This window comes from Saimiri boliviensis, chromosome 17 (genome assembly GCF_048565385.1).
Source record: "Saimiri boliviensis isolate mSaiBol1 chromosome 17, mSaiBol1.pri, whole genome shotgun sequence".
Classification (NCBI taxonomy): Eukaryota; Metazoa; Chordata; class Mammalia; order Primates; family Cebidae; genus Saimiri; species Saimiri boliviensis.
Genome location: NC_133465.1, coordinates 8,901,654 through 8,922,415, shown reverse-complemented (window position 1 = coordinate 8,922,415; position 20,762 = coordinate 8,901,654). Strand labels below are relative to the sequence as shown.

At 40.9% G+C, this 20,762-nt stretch overlaps 1 protein-coding gene across 10 annotated transcripts in view; it reads left to right on the top strand.

Moving 5' to 3' along the window:
- MYH10 (myosin heavy chain 10) overlaps positions 1–20,762 on the top strand; it is a 152,773-nt gene that overhangs the window by 85,036 nt on the left and 46,975 nt on the right. For 6 of the 10 annotated variants that reach the window (XM_039476894.2, XM_010339845.2, XM_010339844.2 and 3 more), the window contains 4 exons: positions 2,871–3,044; positions 9,514–9,687; positions 9,925–10,039; positions 14,646–14,708. In XM_039476894.2, coding sequence (XP_039332828.1) covers positions 2,871–3,044; positions 9,514–9,687; positions 9,925–10,039; positions 14,646–14,708 — 526 coding nt within the window. The remainder of the gene's footprint in view (positions 1–2,870; positions 3,045–9,513; positions 9,688–9,924; positions 10,040–14,645; positions 14,709–20,762) is intronic. The other 4 variants (XM_003929228.4, XM_039476897.2, XM_039476896.2 and 1 more) reach the window with 1 other exon arrangement.

Sequence of the window (20,762 nt, the reverse complement as noted above, 5' to 3'; positions counted from 1 at the left end):
AATGTTCAAAGCTGCTAGAAAACCAATGTGACTGGATATAGCTGACCAGAGGGAGAGAGGAGTTGGAGATGTGGAGTGGAGAGTGGGGCCAAGTTGAGAGGCTGTCAAGGGGACCTTTGTAGTAGAATAGGGGCAAGATGATGGGGGCTTGGCTTGGGAATCAAGAGAGGAGCAAAGTGAGAGGGAGGCACGCAGACAAGGCAGTGATCTGTGTACTGCAGTTATAACCAGGGTTTAGAAATAGATTTCACTGTTGATCTGACTAGATTTGTCCACACACTTACTAACCATCAATGCAGAAAAGGTTCATGGTCACATAACTGCTACAGTTTTGCAGGGAAGTTCATGTTGGCCATCTAAAAATTTACATTTTTATTTGCATAAATATAGATGTAAACTGTGTAAATATAGTAAGGCACAAATATTAAATGCTTTTTGTGATCACCCATGTGTTACTTTAGCCACTATCAAGTGTTGAATCATCTTATTTTAAAATGAACCGCTTTAAAATTGTAAGTCTGTCCTCATAAATACTGAACCATTGCAAGGGTAAGTGGTTACATCCACTCACCTGCCACTGCCACTCTGAGAGACTGCTTTAATGTGTATTGATTTGTAAATAAATTGAGAAATCATGAAAAGTGGCTGGGTACAAATTACATTAAAAAAAATTTGTTAAATTGTTTCCTCTATATAAACAATCAGAAGACTTGATGAAAGGAAAGACCCTCATTTCCAACTGCAACAAAAACAGACAAAAAAACACCTAAAAATAAATTGTAAAAGAAATGGGCAAGATTTAAATGAAGGCAGCTTTACAGTGCTGCTGCAAAGAAGAAAAGAGGGCTTGAACAAGTGAAGAGACATACCCTGTTCTCGATGGGAAAATTGTTCATTTATGTAGGTGGTAAAAATGCTAAGTTGTTCAGTGAGCGTTATTTGTCATGAGAAAAGAAAAGAAAAAAGCCTGAATGTCCACCTTTAGGAAATTGGTTCAAATTATTATGATAGCTCCATACAGTGAAATACTACATATCCATTATAAATAATGGGATGGCTTTATACACTAAGGGAAGATCCTACAACTTAACAAGATACATTGTTAAGTTAAAAAAAAGTCAAGCACACATACACACATTTCTGAGTGCATAGAATATTTCTGGAAGGATCACAAACATAGTAGGAGATTCTGGTTGATTACAGGGAAAACAAATAAGTTTCAGTGAAGTGAAACTGACTGGTGTGCAGTTCTTTGTACACTTTGAATTTTATACCATGCATTATTGATTTAAAAATCAATTAAAATTACAATTGGTAGTTTAAATATGGAAGACTAGTAGAAATTCATTTTTTAAAATACCATTCTCTGTCATAGCCCAGTCTAAATAGAGCAGTAGGATGTCATCATCCTGAGGCAAAGCAAAGTTCATCTACATGAAGATGAATAAGCAGAATCCAGCAGTCTGTAAATATGAGGCTGTCCTGTGTGCTAGAAATACAGTATTGAGTGAGGCAAGCACTGCCTCTGCCCTCCTTGTATGACCTCATTCTGAAATAGTGAATGTAACAGCTCCTGGAGAATGGAAAAGATTGGAGGGGCTTTTTCGGACTATAAATCAACTCGGAGATGGATGAAATCCTCTTTAATTGAAAATCACTTTTTATAATGAAAGAGTTTATTTATGGGCACACGCTTCTTGTGTGAACAGTATAGAAGCAGGAAAGAGGTTGGGCACTTCCAGTGTATAGGATGATTAAGAAAATTATATCTGCTAATTCACCCATCTATCCATTCACCCAATCAACTTTTCTATTGAAAAATGGGCAGAGTTCAGAGAGAAGGAACAGAAATAATAAGAACATATGAAAAAATGCCCAAATTCACTTTGTGAGAGCAGTGCAGTATCACTTTTGATATTGCAAAGGTCAAACATTTGATAAGGGAAGGGAATGCTTAGAAAAGCAATGCAGAGCCTCATACTAAGCACATTCTGTACCCCAGGACTAGCTGAGCTCTCAACAATTCCATGTAGTAAAGATGATTCTTTTCCTACCTTACCTTGGAGCCCACAGCCTGAGTGACAGTGGAGTGGGACCAAACCAGATATATTCACCCCAGCTCAGACGCGTGCCTACTACCCCGCTTACCTCCCTTTGCCTCTGGCTTTCCAAGCTTCTGTTTTTCTTTTTTTTCTTACTCAGTGCTTCATTTATTTATTTCTGGTCCTTAACCATTCACTAATAAGAACTGAATTGTTGGCTGGGCGTGGTGGCTTATGCTTGTAATCCCAGCACTTTGGGAGGCCGAGGCAGGTGGATCACCTGAGGTCAGGAGTTCAAGACCATCCTGGCCAACATGATGAAATTCTGTCTCTACTAAAAATACAAAAATTAGCCCGGCATGGTGGTGTGTACTTGTAATCCCAGCTACTCAGGAGGCTGAGTCAGGAGAATCACTTGAACCTGGAGGTGGAGTTTGCAGTGAGCCGAGATTGTGCCACTGCCCTCCAGCCTGGGCGACAGAGATAGACTCCATCTAAAAAAAAAAAAAAAAAAAAAACCTGAATTGCTTTACTTGTAGAGCATTCAGTTAGCATACTAGGTTTATTATCTTTTCATTTTTGCAGTTCAGTAATGTGGCCATAGACAGTATGTTCTTTCTCTTTACCTTTTCAAAAAGGCTGTGTGTGAGAGAGGGATTGGGAGACCACCCTACTTGGTTTAGTTGCTGTCATTAGAGATAAACAATCATGTACTTCGTACCTAATTAATACTTTTTAATGAAAAAGTGTCTTATAACTACACGACTAATTATTCCCGTTTTCCCTCTGCCTCCCCACGTTTGGAAAATTACGATTTCACATTTGTAGCTGAACTCCTTTGAACAACTTTGCATCAACTACACCAACGAGAAGCTGCAGCAGTTGTTCAACCACACCATGTTTATCCTGGAACAAGAGGAATACCAGCGCGAAGGCATCGAGTGGAACTTCATCGACTTTGGGCTGGATCTGCAGCCGTGCATCGACCTGATCGAGAGACCTGTAAGAGCGCTCACTTGCTCGCTGTCTGCCATTTTCCATTCAAGCAGTGACCTTAAGTGGCATAACCTGAGACCGAAATTATCCAGTCTGTTCAGTGGTGAAATCATTTTCTGATCTCAATTTTCTAGGAAGGTGATACTCTGATAAAATACCTACAAAATTTAATAGCAGTAGCATGCCACTAAAACCCTACTGTAGCCCTCCTCACAGCTTCCTTTCTGTCTTTGCTTGCACGGGTATACTGGATAGTGGGCTCCAGCCCACACAGACTGCAGATGGCCCTGTGTGCTGGCATTTGCGTGGACCTCTCAAAGGATGTGAGCTCTACCTGGCACTTGATTGAGCTGAGAACAAGACGTGTCATGTAAATCCATTTTGCAGATAACTGAAGTTTGGCCTTTTAAAGTACAAAGATGTTTTTATGTTGCCAGATTTTTTTTTTTAAGTTGAGTTTTTAGTTCTCAGGGAAGTCTTGTCAGATGTATTTTTAGTGGTAATCTTAGGAAGCATCAGAAACTCTTTTCTTGGTGGCTTAATGTTCTGTAAAAATACATAGAACTCGGGCCGGGCGCAGTGGCTCACGCCTGTAATCCCAGCACTTTGGGAGGCCGAGGTGGGTGGATCACAAGGTCAAGAGATCGAGACCATCCTGGTCAACATGGTGAAACCCCGTCTCTACTAAAAATACAAAAAATTAGCTGGGCATGGTGGCGCGTGCCTGTAATCCCAGCTACTCAGGAGGCTGAGGCAGGAGAATTGCCTGAACCCAGGAGGCGGAGGTTGCAGTGAGCCAAGATTGCGCCATTGCACTCCAGCCTGGGTAACAAGAGCAAAACTCCGTTTAAAAAAAAAGTATAGAGAACTCATTACTCATTCACGTTCAAGCTTTGAGTGTATAACTCGTTCACTTTTGGAACTCAACTCTATGTGTCAAACAAGTATCGACAATTTGTTCTGTTTCTTATCAGTTAGCTTTTGCTCAACAAGGTGTCAGCTTCATTTATTTCAGTTTGCTATCTGCCAAAATATAAGAAAGACTAAAACATGATTAAGCACTGAATCTGTAATGTAGATAAAGCTCTAACACTAGTTAAGTAGGTGTGTTTGAATAACTCAGAGTTATCCCCTAGGAGATACAGCAGGCTTTGAAGCAATTTTGGTTCTTGCTGCTCAGTCTCTGGTTGCCACTTGTGTTCTTCATGTTTGAAGGTGTTGGAGGTCTCATGGCTAGAGCTGGTGGATGATACAGTACCTACAGTCAGAAGGAGCAGTGGCAAATCGGAAAGAGGAGGAACCTAGAAGACATTCACCCCTAGTAGAAATGTAGTTCCAGCACGTTAGAAATTTGAGTTTAAGGAAAGCAGTGGATAATTTTCATTTGGCTCTTATAATATAAGAAATCATTTTACCTTTCAAGGCACATTTAGAGCAAACATCTTAAATTACCTATAGTCGTGAGGATAGTTGCTTCTTTGTAGCTTATCAGGTCATCTAGAGGTGGCATTCTTGTCGTGACTTCCAGGTAACTTACGCATACACAAGCACGTGAACACATTTCATTACATTTCATCACTGCTTTGTTGCCTAAAAGAATTTTTTGGGTATTTATGTAAATAAGGGAAGGGGGTATTTCACATTAGTACTATTAAGAACTGTATGATATGTTTTTTGAGATGCTCATATGTGTTCATATGACACTGGAAGTCCTACATTTTAAGAACAAAATGATTATGTACCTGCACTTTTATTTTAGGATGGACGAGAACCCATAAAATTTGCTAGGTCAATGTCTTATAGAAATAATTGTGCTGAAAGTCTTCCAAATGGAAAAGTATCTTAATTTTTAAAATGTTTTAGAATGTTTTTAAATCTTATTGTTTTGTGACCTTTAAATGAGTCTTACACACATTAGTTCTTCTTAATGTTACTCAATTACATTTCTTTTGCTTTATCCTCTAGGACAAAATACTTTATATACCATTTTTTAATGTTTTTTTTTACTCTCACACAATAATTGCACTCTAAAGGTGAAAATGATGGGGTAAAATAATTAAACATTTCAACCCTAATGACTAACTCCGAGCAAAAATAGGTGAGGTAGAAGGCTAGGCACCTGTAATCCCAGGACTTTGGGAGGCTGAGGTGGGTAGATCGCTTGAGGTCAGGAGTTTAAGACTAGCCTGGCCAACATGGTGAAATCCCATCTCTACTAAAAATACAAAAAATTAGCCGGATGTGGTGGCCTGTGTCTGTAGCCCCAGCTACTTGGGAGGCTGAGACAAGAATCGCTTAAACCCAGGACACAGAGGTTACAGTGAGCTGAGATTACGCCACTGCACTCCAGCCTAGGTGACAGAGCGAGACCCAATTAAAAAAAAAAAAAAAAGATAGGTGAAGTAGAAAGAATTTGATGTTTACGTTTTTAATTATTTTCCAGGCCTTAAGTGTAAATATTATTGTGGTAGAATAAGATCCAGATAGCAACGTATTAGGCCAGGTATGGTGGCTCATGCCTGTAATCTCAGTGCTTTGGAAAGCTGAGGTGAGAGGATGACTTAAGATCAGGAGTTCGAGACCAGCCTAGGCAACACAGTGAGACTACTCTCTATAAGAAAGTTTTAAAATTAGCCAGGCATGGTGTCACATGCCTATAGTACCAGCTTCTCCAGAGGCTGAGGCGGGAGGATGCTTTGAGGCCCTGAGTTGGAGGTTACAGTGATATGGCCACACCACTGCATTTCAGCCTAAGTGACAGAGTGAGACCCTGTCTCATAAAAAAAAAAAAAAGAAAAGAAAATAATTTATTAAATCCTCAATTATGGGCTGGAAATGCAGACTGGGCATGCCAAGGGCCTATGAGATAGTATATAGCATGGCCTTGGTCCTCAAGAACCTGATCTTGAAGCCACAAAACAGAACACAACATAGTAGTGAGCGCATTGGTTCCTGGGTAGAACTCTGTGAATTTGGTAAAAGACAAATTTGGTAAAGTTGGCTGGCAGTATTGTGGAAGGTATTACAGGTATGGATGCTGTGCAGGGAGTATTCCAGGGATGGATTTTGTGGACAGAAATTAGCGGGTAAACAGCACATTGAAAGTGGTATTTTAGGGAAGTTACTTGGCGAGTCTCTTAGTCTGTTTTCTGTTACTATAACTGAATACCTAAGAGTGAGTAATTTATAAAGAAAAGAAATTTATTTCTTACAGGCCATAGGCTAGGACGTCGCAGGTCTAGGGGCTGCATTGGATGAGGGTATTCTTGGTGGTGGGGACTCTCGGCAGAGCCCTGAGGTGGCATAGGGCATCACATGGCGAGGGGGGCGCTCATGAGAAATGGCAAAACTGGCTTTTTATGACAGACCTGCTCTCATGATAACTAACCCACCTCCTCAACAACCCATTAATCCATGAATGAATTAATCCATTTACTAGGAAAGAGCCCCCATGACCCAGTTACCTCCCAGAGGTCTTCTGTCTCAACACTGCTGCATTGGGAACCAGGTTTCCAATATGTGAACTTTTGGGGAACACATTTAAACCACAGCAGCTAGGGTATTCAGAAAGTATTGGAACAGGGAAGTCACAACATTCCTAGTAACTAGTTATGCCTAGACACTTATGGGTAATGAGCAGAATTAGTTAACTCATTCCTTCTTTCCTTGCTGTACTCTTTGTACTTTGTACTGGTACCTCTAGGCTCTTCCTTAAACCTTTAGAGTGGGCCCTTTATTCCCTGCCTAAATAGTCCTAATTTAAAAGAGAGATGGCTCAGAAAGGGGAGGGAAGGAATTCAAGATTTAATGCTGACTCACTCTTTACCTCAATTTGAAGATTATTCAACTTATTTATAGAAGTATAAAATCTAATTTAAAAATAAGAACATGTCCAGGCACGGTGGCTCATGCCTATAATCCCAACACTTTGGGAGGCCAAGGCGGGCGGATCACCTGAGGTCAGGAGTTTGAGACCAGCCTGGCCAATGTGCTGAAACCCCATCTCTACTAAAAATACAAAAATTAGCCAGTTGTGATGGTGGGCGCTTGTAATCCCAGCTACTCAGGAGGTTGAGACAGGAGAATTGCTTAAAGCTGGGAGGTGGCGGTTACAGTAAGCTGAGATCATGCTGTTGCACTCCAGCCTGGGGTACAAGAGCGAGACTCTGTCTCAAAATAATAATAACAATAAATAAATAAATAAAAATGTTTTAAAAACCCATAAGAGTTTATGATGATGGGGAATTTATAGCCTGTGGAATGACATGGGATAAAGATTCCATTGATGTTCCTTTCAAAATGGAGAGTGAAAACAATACTTTCTAGAAGGAAAGTACCATTTAAAAAATCCTTTGTGGTGGCGCCTGACAGGCCCGTGCCAGGCTTATCTCATCTCACGTAATCCCAGTCCCTGCCTCGACAGATTGTATGCTGGTAGCAGGCAAGCCTGTGAGTTCAAAAGCTTTCACAAAACTCATGACCAATATTCAGAAACATAGGCTTCTACGCTTACAGCTCTTGGAAATACCCAATTAAGAGAAGGAATGATAAGAGAGATCTTGACATTGAAGAATGAAGTGGAAAAAATAAAAAGGAGACACAATAATGGTATTCATAATCATGCTGTCACTGAGTCATTTAGGAAAAATATAAATTTTATTTGAGATACTGTATCAGAATTTAGGAAAATTCTCATTAAAAGTGGTTAAGAATGGGCCGGGTGTGATGGCTCACGCCTGTAATCATAGCACTTTGAGAGGCTGAGGCAGGCGGATCATGAGGTCAAGAGATCCAGACCATCCTGGCCAACATGGTGAAACCCCATCTCTACTAAAAATGCAAAAATTAGCTGGATATAGTGGCACACACCAGTAGTCCCAGCTACTCGGGAGACTGAGACAGGAGAATCACTTGAATCCGGAGGCAGGGGTTGCAGTGAGCTGAGATCATGCCACTGCACTCCAGCCTGGCAACAGAGCTCCATCACACACACACACACAAAGTGATTAAGAATGTAAAAGGGTAAAAGGAAGTTGTTTCTATTACATTGACATTAATGTGGAACTTTATTTCTCATAGTTGTTGTGTGCTTGGGATACTCTCTGAGCTTCTCTAAAGTGACCTAATCCCAGTTGCTTCAGATTACTGTCTTTTAGCTGATCTGAAAGCCTAACAGTTCTTTCAGGTGGAGGAGCACTGGGGTAAGGATCTCCATTGCAGAAGGGCTCTCTGAGCTTCCACCTGCCGGCATTCTGATCACCCATCCCTTTCTGTGATCACACTATTATACTGTTTCATTTCTATTTAACCGTGGCCTCTAGCTACTTGTAAAAACAGCATTTGTGTGTATAGCCAACTCTTTGCCAATAATTATGAAGGCTTTGTGAGTTGAAGAGAACTGATCTTAGAGTCTTATTCAAAAAGCTGAGTTCATGAGTGTGCCCTAGAATTAGTACAAGTTCAGTTTTGTATCACACACTTGCCATATTTGCAGTGTGGCAATAAATGATGACCCAGAAGCACTAGAAAATAGACCATGACTATTTAAATATTTTATTTAGCTTTCATGTATCATTTACCTCCACAGAGGAAGTCACTCCAGAGAATGGTGGGCTCTAAGACCTTTTTAAAAATTGAGACATAATTCACAAACCATGAAATACACCCTTTTAAAACTAAATTCAGTGATTGTTTTAGTATATTCACAAAGTTGTATGACTATCACCACTACCTAATCCTGCCACGTTTTCATCACCCCAGAATAAAACCTCATACCCATTATGGTCACTCCGCATTCTCTTCCCTCAACCCCCAGCCACCACTAATCTACTTTCTCTCTCTATGGATTCATCTAGCACTTTTTTTCAATGAGGTAATAATGGAATCACATAAAATGGGTTGTCAAGTGTTTGTTAAAACAAATATATAAAGCAATTGATGACTTAGTTTATCAACTTCCATATACTCTACTTAGTAATAGTTTAAAAATATTTCGCCAAGAAGTGATACATTTTATTTAATCATCACTTAAACAGAAACTTAAACTGATTAGCATGTAAAATGTCCGAAGCATTCTAGTTAGTTGAGGTGTTATAATGATTTATCCAGCCAGTCGTTGAATGTAAACATTCAGTTTCATTTCTCCATGTCCTACTTCATTTCTGGCTTCTTTTATTTAACGTTTTTGTGGAGCCATCTGCTTAAAATTTGTTTACTTGCAATTTACATACAGTACTTATAAGTTTCAGGTAAGTTACTCCTCTCTTTTCTTGCTAGCACTTATTTAGCAGTTTGAGATATCAGTGTTTGAATTATAAACTTGTTATGGCTTAGACATAACAAATTGCTTCCATCCTAGCAATTTGTTTTCCATGGATCTTCATAAAACTAATTGTTTTGGAAGTTTATGTGCCAAACTCAGTAGTATTAAAGTGACATGCAAACCTTGTGAATTCTTATTGCCTGTCATTATCAGGCGAACCCTCCTGGTGTACTGGCCCTTTTGGATGAAGAATGCTGGTTCCCTAAAGCCACAGATAAAACCTTTGTTGAAAAGCTGGTTCAAGAGCAAGGTTCCCACTCCAAGTTTCAGAAACCCCGGCAACTAAAAGACAAAGCTGATTTTTGCATTATACATTATGCAGGGAAGGTAAGAACTCTTATGTTGAATAACTGGTTTAAAATGGCTGTGTTTGAAATTTTTATGAAGGTGCTGATAAAACGTTTATAAACAAATACAAGTATATATTACAAACATACCGTCTTTCAGACAACCCATTTTGTGGACTGTTGTATGAAAGTTTTTGGTTGAGGCTTAAAGTGTTTCTGTTTGTATGTTTGGTTTTGTGTTCTCCATTTCACCACTTCTGGCTTTGGTGTGGGATAGGTGGACTATAAGGCAGATGAGTGGCTGATGAAGAACATGGACCCCCTGAATGACAACGTGGCCACCCTTTTGCACCAGTCATCAGACAGATTTGTGGCAGAGCTTTGGAAAGACGGTAAGAAAGCACTTATCTTTGTAATTATGCTTGGCTGGAATCTTTTATAATTAAGGTTTATATACGGTTATTTTACATACATATGTATATATATATATATATATATATATATATATATATATATGCTTCTTACTTTAAAATCTTTCTTTCCCTAGAGCAGGGCTGCCGTTATATTGGAATTTATCCATTTTAAGAATACTTGGGTTAAGAAATGAGTACAGAGACATCTACCTTCTTGGTCAGATGTTGTAGGGAGTACAGAAACATTCTAGGCCCAGAGCCACAAAGACGCACACATATGCCTCAGGCCACTGCAATCCCGCTTCAGTTATAATCCAGGAACACTGGGACACAAAACCCGAGAAGGCCTACACATTCCATTTTCCCTGTGTCAGGCCTGCTGAGCTACGTCATTCCTCACTACCTGCCCCCTGACACCCAGTGGCCGGTGGATAAACTCTCAAATCACTTACATACACATCAGTTGCTTTTATTTCTATCAATCCTCATAGTTCTTTTGTTACATGAACCTCAGATGAAGATTTTTGTTTATTTTTATTGTAGACTAGAAGATTTTACTAGTACCAGAAAATCAAAATATCTTTGGGTCTGTATGCATTGTAGGAACCAATATCTTCTAGAGCTCAGCTCTCCTACTACATTTCATCCTGGCTCTATCCCACCTCTTTGCTTGGCTTCAGGCAATGCAGGACCTTAGCCCTGGATCTACCCCTGCCTAGACCTTGACTCTGAGGCCAGACCTGTTCAGTAACCTGGCTCATACCTGCTTTCTCTATAGCATCTTAAGCTTTGTAATCTAGCTGTCTTCTCAGAGGTAGAGGGAAAGAAACAAGCAGAGAAGAAGGGGGCTAAGGGCAATTGGGGCAAAAGGAAAGAGACAGAAAGAGCAGAATGGACACAGAGAAAGTGACTACGGGGAATGTGACCCTATAAAAGGTCATCTTAAGAATGACTGTGCCCCTCAGGTCAAATAAGTATGAGGGAGCCTGCAGGGGTGATGCACTGAACACAGGCATGCACGCGTCCTAGGAACAGACAATGTGCCTGAGATGTATCAGAGGGGATCTGGGGGAAAGATGAGCTTTCCAACAAGTAAAACAGAAGCTTTTAGCCTTTATACCTTTAGGTGAAAGTTTTCAACTGACTACTGAGTGCACAGTGTCACTTCCAGTGACTTAATTCTGTGAGGACTGGGAAGAGAAGCAGGGCACTCCAGTAGAACTTACAGCGTCCTCAGAGATGAGCTCCTCTTACCTTGTCGACAGGCAGTGTTAGAGTGGGATATGAGAAACTGAGACAAGAGCAGAGAAAGATCTCTGAGCTAGGTTGTCACAGGGTCTGCAGTGCTAGAAAGGCCAGCGCTGGTGAGTTGGAAATGGTGGATGGGAAATCGATGAGAAAGAAGAGGGAGGAGTCATGCTGCAGTCAGAGGTATTTGCATTCCTTTAGGAATCACTTCAGCTGTGACAGTGTTGGGGACTGTGTAGGTTACAAAGTCACCTCATGTTCAGCTCCTCCTCCAGACACCCTTGTAAGGTCTTAGAACACAGCAGAGGGAGTGAGATCAGTATGCAAAATGTGTCTATGATAAATGCCATGTGAATGCTACAGTGAGTTTTTAGGGATGTGCAACAGAGGAAGGGTTCACCTTTTTCTGGGGCGCTAAGGGAAAATGGCATGACGGGAGAATGCAATTTTCCTTGTCCTTAAAGAATAATGATTTGTTGCTTAAACAATGAAAGTTAACATCTACTGAGCACCTACTAAGTGCCACACAGTGTTTTCAGCACTAGTTTCTGAGCATTTATGGCCTGGTTACACCTTAAATGTTTGTGGGTAAGAAGGTTTACATGAACTAACTCTAGAGGTGAGTGTCTGGGGTGGCATCTGTAGAAATGAAGTTGGCAGGAGAAGTTGTACAGAATGATCACAGTGGAGAAGTGGAAAATAGTAGCTCAGGAGGAGTGTTCCGTTTGGCTTTAGAGAGGGCTGGGGCAGAGAAGAGTGAGCAGGAAATGAGGCCAGGCTGGTAGGTTGAGGCTTGATTGGAGAGTCCTCCTGTCCCATCTCTGGTGGAAATTGGACTTGAGACTTTGATGAATAAAGAGCATCAGTAGGTTTGTGACTTTGGGTCATGACCCATTTTGAACTTGAAGAAGTAAAACAGGCAGTGTTTGTTGGCTAGATTGGAGTGAAGGAGGCTGGAAGTGGGGAGATGACAATGGGCGTGGAGATGGTGCCTGGAAAAGAGGAACAGAGGAAATGGGGAGTTTTCCCTGGTTTTCTCTTTATGTTGAAGGAAAACAGGTATTGGGACCACTGGCATTATAAGCATGGAAATTAGGTCTTTTATTACATATTTATTCTGACATTATGAACCCTTTTTGAAATCTTAGATTCCTTAACCAAAAATGGTGTTAGAAACACCTAATCAGCACTTGACCCATTGATATAATACTACATACCTAATTATGTGCTTCCCATGGCAGTAATCTGTGAGCTAGATCTGGAAGCAATGAGAGACATATCCCTGCCTCCCAAGAGCCAGTAATCCAGTTGAGAAACCAGGGTATACACAGATGCAGAACTGAGCTAGTCTTTTTCTTGGCTCCCAGCTTCTGACTTCCTCCTTCCATTCTTCTTAACTTTAGGTCTCACCATCCCCAGATAGTGGAGAGGGCTTTGGCAACAATAGGTCAGAAGCTGTAGGTATAAAAGATTTGGTGGGCAAGGGTGGAGGTGGGAAGCTGTGATGTCATGCAAATTACAGATCACAGATGCTGTGTCTTACAGGTAGGACCATGTCTGGAGACTCCTTACCTGTACTTTTGTGTCTTCCATTTAAGAGATACAGGAAAGTTATTGATTTGATTACAGAAATGCTTAGAGGAAACTCAAAGCCTTGCTGAGCTCCATCAGCCCTGGCGTGAGCCCCGTTCATCTGTACTTGGTCCATAGCTCTGACTCAGAGATGCCATGTTTGCACAGCCTTATTTATGGCCCTTGCCTTTCTAAAGATATGCCACTGGGAGTGTGTTTGGCCGCTCTTGTCAAAATAAGCGAAGAAATATCTTATCTACCCCAGGTTTGCCTTGGCTCTGCTAGCTTCTGTTCTGGAATACTCCTACATGTTTGCTCTCCTGATAATGCTGCTCTTAGCAGAAGGTGCTGTGGTTCTTCAGCTTAGGTGAACAATTAGTTTAATCTGAGTGACATAGAAGATCTCAGAGGCCACTCACTGTTGGGAGGCACTGTTCTTCAGGGTGAGGAGCAAGCAGAGAAGCAGTACCATGTTTGTCCAGTTTTGAGGACCGTTTGTTCCATATATAAAGTAGGGGCAGGCACAGAAGTTTGAAGAGGGTTCTAAGGTGGAGAATTTATCACTGCTCACTCTGGATGTAGAGATTTCAGGATAAGGGGAGCAATTTTTCTCTAGGAAAATAACCCTGGAAAAACATTATTTTCCCCTTTTCAGAGCCACTTAAAAGCAGAAAATGACAAGTTGACCGTGAACGGATGAATATATGGTATATGAATATAGTTTGCCTGTGAAGGTACAACACCTAGAGTATGAAACTTTTTGTGTTATTTTGAGTTTATGGCTGGACACGGTGGCTCACACCTGTAATCCCAGCAGTTTGGGAGGCTGAGGCAGGAGGATCGCTTGACCCCAGGAGTTCAAGACCAGCCTGGGCAACACAGCAAGACCCTGTCTCAACTGAAAAAAAAAAAAAAAAAGAAAGAAAGAAAAACAAAAGAAAATAGAGTTTGTTTTAGAGTTTTCTCAAGGCCAAACCAGGAGAAATAAGATTTATCGTTGGCAGCCCTGCCCTAGAGATTTATAATGCCCTAGTTTTTGCTAAAAGATGTTATTTGGGATCTCTTTACCAGCTATAAAGGACTTCTTAGCACCTCTTAAAGTTTAAATCCAGGAAAAAACCCTAAAGATTGCATTTTCATGTCAATGTACCTCCTAGGATATTTTCATGAGTAACAGTATAATCAATAAGTATAATCTTGCTTATGATTCAAAATTATTTTAACATTTTGCTACAACAGAACTTGAATTTTGTTTCCCTTAATGGTAGTTCTCTATTGTATAGTAATTTGTATTCAAAGTCAATTACATTTCCAATAATCTGTATTGGAAGTAAAATTACACAGCAGTGTAATTTTTGACAGTAAAAGCCGCTAGTATTTACAGTCGCCATAGTGCTGTGACGTAACTGCAGTCGCATCCTAAGCTACTAAGATATTTTTATGATAGACAACTCAAATAGTGCCTTATTCCTTTTAAATGTCATCTTGCATTTACATGGGATAATCATTGGACATTGATATCATATAATGCTCACTCCAGGATTTGGGAATATGCTCTTTGGATTTAACGTTAGTCTATTTTAGAAAGAACTTTGTCCAAATGTGCAAATTCTCTAAAAAGTCACGTTTGCATGGGATCTGCCCCGAACTAGCTCCTTTTGTAGCCCGATTTCAAAGTTGACTTGTGCTGTCGAATGTCTTTCACACTAACTGAAGTGTTTGTGTATTTGCTCTTCTGTCCTGTTTTTGCTGTTTCTCGCTTTAGAGATTCAGAATATTCAGAGAGCTTCTTTCTATGACAGTGTTTCTGGTCTTCATGAGCCACCAGGTGAATGTATAAAGCCTGTAGGTCTTCCAAAACAGAAGGGTTTTAAGCCCACAGGAAAAATGTGTGGGGGGACTGGCAGGGTGGCTGGGGAGGGCAGGGGGGTAGGCTTGGGGGTTGGAGTGGGTTTCTGGGTTTCTGTTTTTGTTTTGCTCATAGGCCTGCATGAACCTTTCATTTCATGCTCAGTTTTATTATACTTCAAGGCAAATGTTTGAGTGCATAAGCAATTTAATTGCTACTGCCTACACATTGCTTCTTATTTTATGCATAGCACTTATAGCACCGCATATTAAAAGGTATGCCACTACCTTTTCCAATAGTGCCATTGTGATACACAGTCCTCTAAGGGAATTGTTAAGAACTGATCTGCTAAATGACATCTCCTTTGCTTTTGAGTCACCTTTAAATTTTCAACTCTAAGGAATTCCAAGGATGAGTTTTCTCTTTTATTTAAGACACTAACATTTTGTAGACCAATAATTAGATATTTACCTCAGGCGTGTTGGTCTCATCATTATACCTTTTGTTTGGAATTTGTGTGCACATCTGGCTACTTGGCCTTTTCTTCTCAACCAGAGGCCCTGAAACTATCTATCAGGCCTGATATGTGCAAGTTGAGACTAATATAGAGTGGAGTGTTGTCAGAATTATACATTGAACCTGAAATTGAGCTCCAAATGTTTGGGCTTTGTGATCTGAATCCTTAGCCCTGTGTTGTAATACAGCCTAATGACAGCTACACAGTCTCCAAAAGCCCAATAAAAAATGAAGCCCACCCAGCCTACCAAGTGTTTAGTGAAATTGGCAAGTAGCGAAACAAAGATAAATTTATCTTATGAAATTTCCTTTATGATTTTTGGAACATGATAATGCTGAGATCCAAATCCATCACAAAAGTCATTTTTAAAATGTTAAAGGACCATGCCTATTTTAATCCAACTCAAAATTCCTGCCATCAACTCCAGTTCACATACTATGAAAGAAGTAGATTGCAAGTATGGAGTGGGAAGAGAGAAGAGATTATGCCAGAGACAGCATAAACAGGAATGAAAATTCCACAGAACTCCAAAGGAAAAGATCTCTAAATTCAGTCATCTTCGGCGCTGGGGAATACTGACAGTGTTGAAATGGAGACGGGGAGCTTGGAGGTAGTTTCCAGCTATAACCTGGGACTTGTGCTTTATTAAAGCTTAGTGCTTGATCTTTGGACTTTCTCCTAAAGTAAGCGCCCTCTTTAGATGAATTCCCTTTGGATTTCTAACCTCGTAAGAGAATTCCAGCCTGTGAGCTCTTTGAGGGCAGGGCCAGTGTCTGGCTTTACTCACTGTCATTTCTTCAGCACCTGGCACAGAGGAGGCACAGCATCACTAAGTCATGAGTGAGAACTGATGGATGGATGGGGTGGTAACGCCATATCCGTTTTTTCAGCCCCAGCAGCTTCGCCTACCACTCCCACCGTGGCCTTTCCCTCACCTAAAGCACGGACACTCTTTCCTTTGGGATCATGATCTTTGGGTTGTATACTCCAGGCATTTTGCTGTACCAGCAGCATCCAGTACGGAGCCACTCTTAGAAGACTTCCTTCTAATGAATGAGCTGGGGGAGGCTCATTCCCCTCACTGCACCCTCACCTTGGCACTGAAAATGTTTCCAGTTCTGTCTCTCTCTGTCAGGCGTCCCTTGGTTGAGTTACTCAGCTGAACCAAGTATCAAGGGTCTCAATCTCTACTTCACCTTGGAAGCCCATCCATCTACCAAGGCCAAATATGGTCTTTGAAATTGTGTGTAATATTTTACAGCAAAATTGTTTTCTCTTTAGTGTGTTTACGGATTCAAGACCACTACCCCAGGGAGGGGTAAGGATTTTTAAATGAAAATGTAGGACTTTAATATTTCCAGTGTTTTTTTGGAAGACAATGAATGAAGGAGTTTCTAGGAATCCAAATTGTGATTGCCTGTGATGTGCTGACATGTGGTAGGCATCTCTCTAAAGCAAGTGATACAAATAGGGCCCATGTGCGTACACATGTGTAATGATGGGGAAATAGCATTATGAAGAGCATGTAGGCTTCTGAGGATAAAAATGAGAGACTGGAACAGAGATTTCCAGAAGCACCACAGGACAGGTGTAAAAGAGAAAGGAACAGGGGAGAACAGGATCCCTAGAAGCAAATACAGAGGTCATACAAGTTTCTGCTAGAAAGTCAAGGAGTTTTCTTGCAAGTATATTTTGAAAGTCTGGACTGCAGAGATGAACCAGTAGTGGAAGACACAAGCAGAATGAACCAGGAAAGAGGGGTTGTAACCTCAAAGCTACACGCAGAGCTTTTGGACTAAAAGGGTAATAGGGTAATAGAGACTATCAAAGGCTTTAGACCTGATCCAAACCATGTTGTAGGGGCAGTTATGTATCATTTTCACTAACTCTAATTTATACCTACACCTGCAATTTCCTTCATAGAACGGCACCAGTTAGGCTCTTTGAACCGCCATGTGCGCTAGATTGCAGCTGACAGTTCTGGAAGAGAACCACCAGAGAAAAAATAGGGGGAAACCTGAGAAGTACATGTAGAGTCAAGTATCATGAGTCAAGATAAGTTGGTAGCCATTTAATCTCCTTATACGTGACATCCATTGATCATAACCCCTATCTAAAATCCCATTTTAGGATCTGTGGTTTAGGTCTGACATAGTTTCCATGTTTAAATTGTTCTCCCTTTCAGTGGATGAAGGTTTTTGTTATTGTTAACAGTATATTCTACTCCTTCATATTTTTTTATCATGAGTGTTAGCAATAGTTGGAAACTTCACGGAGGAGAAGCAGCACTTGGGGAATGCAGCTTGAGTTCCTGAGGGCAAGTGTGGACAGTGACATTTAGTTCTCAGGGCTACTGTGAGTATCAACTGAGGCCATGTGAGCCTGAATACGTGGCTCACGGGAGTGCCTGAATATGTGGTGTTGTAGAGTTGCTGTTGCCATGGCTGCATCTGCAGCAGCTGCTACTGTAATTACAAAAAACGGAGAACCCTGATAAATGTTTATTTCCTTGGCTTTATTTAACCTGAGTGCAATATCGCTCATAGTGTCCCAAGATGCAGCTGATAGGTAGTGTTGCCTTGTTTCAGTCAGTGTGGTGCCCAGTCTCAATGTGAGTTGGGAACACAGGACCCAACAAGGGAAGAAAGCGAGCGCAGAGCACAGTGAAGCTGCAGGCGAAGAGTGGCTTCCTATCTGCCCAGTGCCTTAGGTGGCTGAAAGAAATAAGAAGGTAGATGGAGGTAAGGGAGTCATTCAAGTTTGGCTTGAGACTAGTGCTTGGGATCAAGAAGATTGCTTTCTCCTTAAATCACATGCTTCCTCTCAACCTCTCAACTTCCTGGGGTTTTTCTAAAAATTTCCAGATGCTAGAGTAATCAGTAGATCAGTTCTAGCAACTAGTTATGTAACTACTGTAAACTGGTTATTACAGTACCATGTAACAGGGATATTATGGAAATAGACTGATGTTAAGATTGTTTCTGTGAATTCATAATAGTTAAATATTTTGTTTCCAGTTGTTTTTGACAGTGACATTTTCATCTGTACAAGAATTGTCTTACCATTATTGAAATGAGTATTGAGAACCTACTCCATGCCTCACATGGTGCTGGGCAGTAGAGACCTTTCATAAGAAGTGTGTGATGCCCCTCTCAGTCATCAGCATCTGGCTGGTGAAATTAACATTAAATAGGTCTCTTCCCCCTTTTTTGGTTTCTAGCTATATTAACTAGAATGAATATCTGAAGATCTAGCTTAAATACTTGAAATTAAATTTAGTAACACTAGGATTTTGACCCATGCACAGATTTGAAAAACATAAAAATCTACGGACCCGTCTCCTAGATGATCCCCTAGAAGAAGGGCCAGTTAAGGATTCTGGCACCAGCCGATGCCATTCCTTCTATGAAATTGTTATTGGCAGTTTCATGATGAGATAGATGACATGTTGCATTTTCTCTCTTAAACTGTGAATATGTCCTCACAGATTTTAGCCTGGAACTCATCAAATTTCCGACTGTTTAAACAAATTGTTATAGATTAGTAAATTAGGTGTTAGTATAAAATACCTTTCAGGCTTCTAGAACCAAGTAATGAATTTAAATGCCCACCAATAATCCTAACCAGACTCTCCTGGCAAATCAGATTGAAGAATTTGTAGTGTAAGAATAAACAAAGCTAGTCTTTACCCTGAAACTGTGGCTGGAGGAAAGTCACTTTGAGATTGAGAAGCAACATTAGGTTTTCCAAGGAGGCGCACTGCTCATTTCAAGGAGCTGCTGGAATCTTGTCTTCACATTTTCTGCTTTTCTCTACTTTCTGCTTTGATCAAGAAAATACTCTTAAAATAGAGGTTTTTCGGGTCTTGATTTTTGAGTAAAATCATGCATTATTAGTGTGGCCCAAATCATTAATGAATTTCCCTAAGTGTCTCTCTTTTACTCACAAGATAATTGTGTTGGTGGAATCTAACCGAGTTTAAAATGTTGAATTAAAGCTGGGTGTGGTGACTTACACCTGTAATCCCAGCATTTGGGAGGCCAAGGTAGGAGGATTACCTAAGGTAATCGAGACCAGCCTGACCAACATGGAGAAACTCTGTCTCTACTAACAATACAAAATTAGCCAGGCACGGTGACACATGCCTGTAATCCCAGCTACTTGGGAGGCTGAAGCAGGAGAATCAGTTGAATCCGGGAGGTGGTGGTTGCAGTGAGCTGAAATAGCGCTATTGCACTCCAACCTGGGCAATAAGAGCAAAACTCCATCTCAAAACAAAAATGTTGAATTAGAAACAAGAATTGAACATCTAAAGCATTACTTTTTAAAATCTGAATATTTAGCTTTGGATTATACTTATTAATATGAAAGTCAGGATTATTACGACTGTATTTATTGCTTACTATATTTTTTTAAAACCACACACACAACACTGACAGAGATTGTGTTTAAGAACTGCCTGTGCAGGCTAAAGTACTGCACAACCAATGTAACTGAATCCTTGCAGAGTAGCATAGTGCTCTTCCTCTGTTGTTGTGGTGAAGATTTGTTCTTCTGATAAACTTCATGCAAGTTCATTTAGCAGATACTTTATTAAATAGCTACTGTGTGCCCAGCACCAGACACTGGCCAATATTTGTGGGTAGGAGATTGTCTCCGCTGATGGTTGGGGGCCCAGAGACACCATGGGCACAGCTCTCGGGGCCCTGAGTGTGTGAGATGCTGAAAAAATGTTCCCTGGGAAGCTCAATCCAGTGAGAAGATACACAGAACCGCATGGAAATTCTGTCCCACGGATTCAAAGCCTAGAGGAGGGAGTGGCCTGTTTAGCTTTGGAGGCAGGGTGAAAACCGAGCCTAAGAAGAGTTCCCTGAAATAGCTGGTAAAGGAAAAGGAGATTTAAAAGTATTTAAGAGTTTGCCAAGATGAATGGAGCAGGCTGGGCATTTCAGGCAGAGAGAAAAGGATGAAATGTGAAGTCATTGTGTCTTTGAGAAAACGCAACTAGTTTCGTACAGTTGGCCTTCAGGGGCATGTGTGAAAGGGACAAGAGAGGTGCCTTCACTGAGCACTTGAATGTCTTTCAGGCTCACAACTCTGAAGTGTGGTCTCCTTAGCTCCATTTCAAGAGGAGGAAATTGAAGCTTAGAGAGGTTGGGTCACTTGTCCCAAAATCACCCAGCTCATGAGCGTAGTGTGTCTGACTCTAAGTGGAGGTCACTGCTGTGCTCTACTACTGAGCTTAGTTATTTGGACAATATCCGACAGGCTGTGGGAGAAATTCAAGAATGTGAATGCTTAGTTTTGTCTTTTAGAAATGGCTGCTAATCATTACACTGGGACCAAAGGCATAAATGGAAGGAACTGTGTGGCACTGGAATGGGGGAGAAGCGCAGGATCTAGGGCAGAAGCAGGAGCCCAGCAAGGGCAGGGAGAGAGGGGTGGATAGATGACATCTTAACCTTTGGCTTGACCAGTTTTGGTCAGTGGTTCCACTGGATAGGAAACCCAGGAGG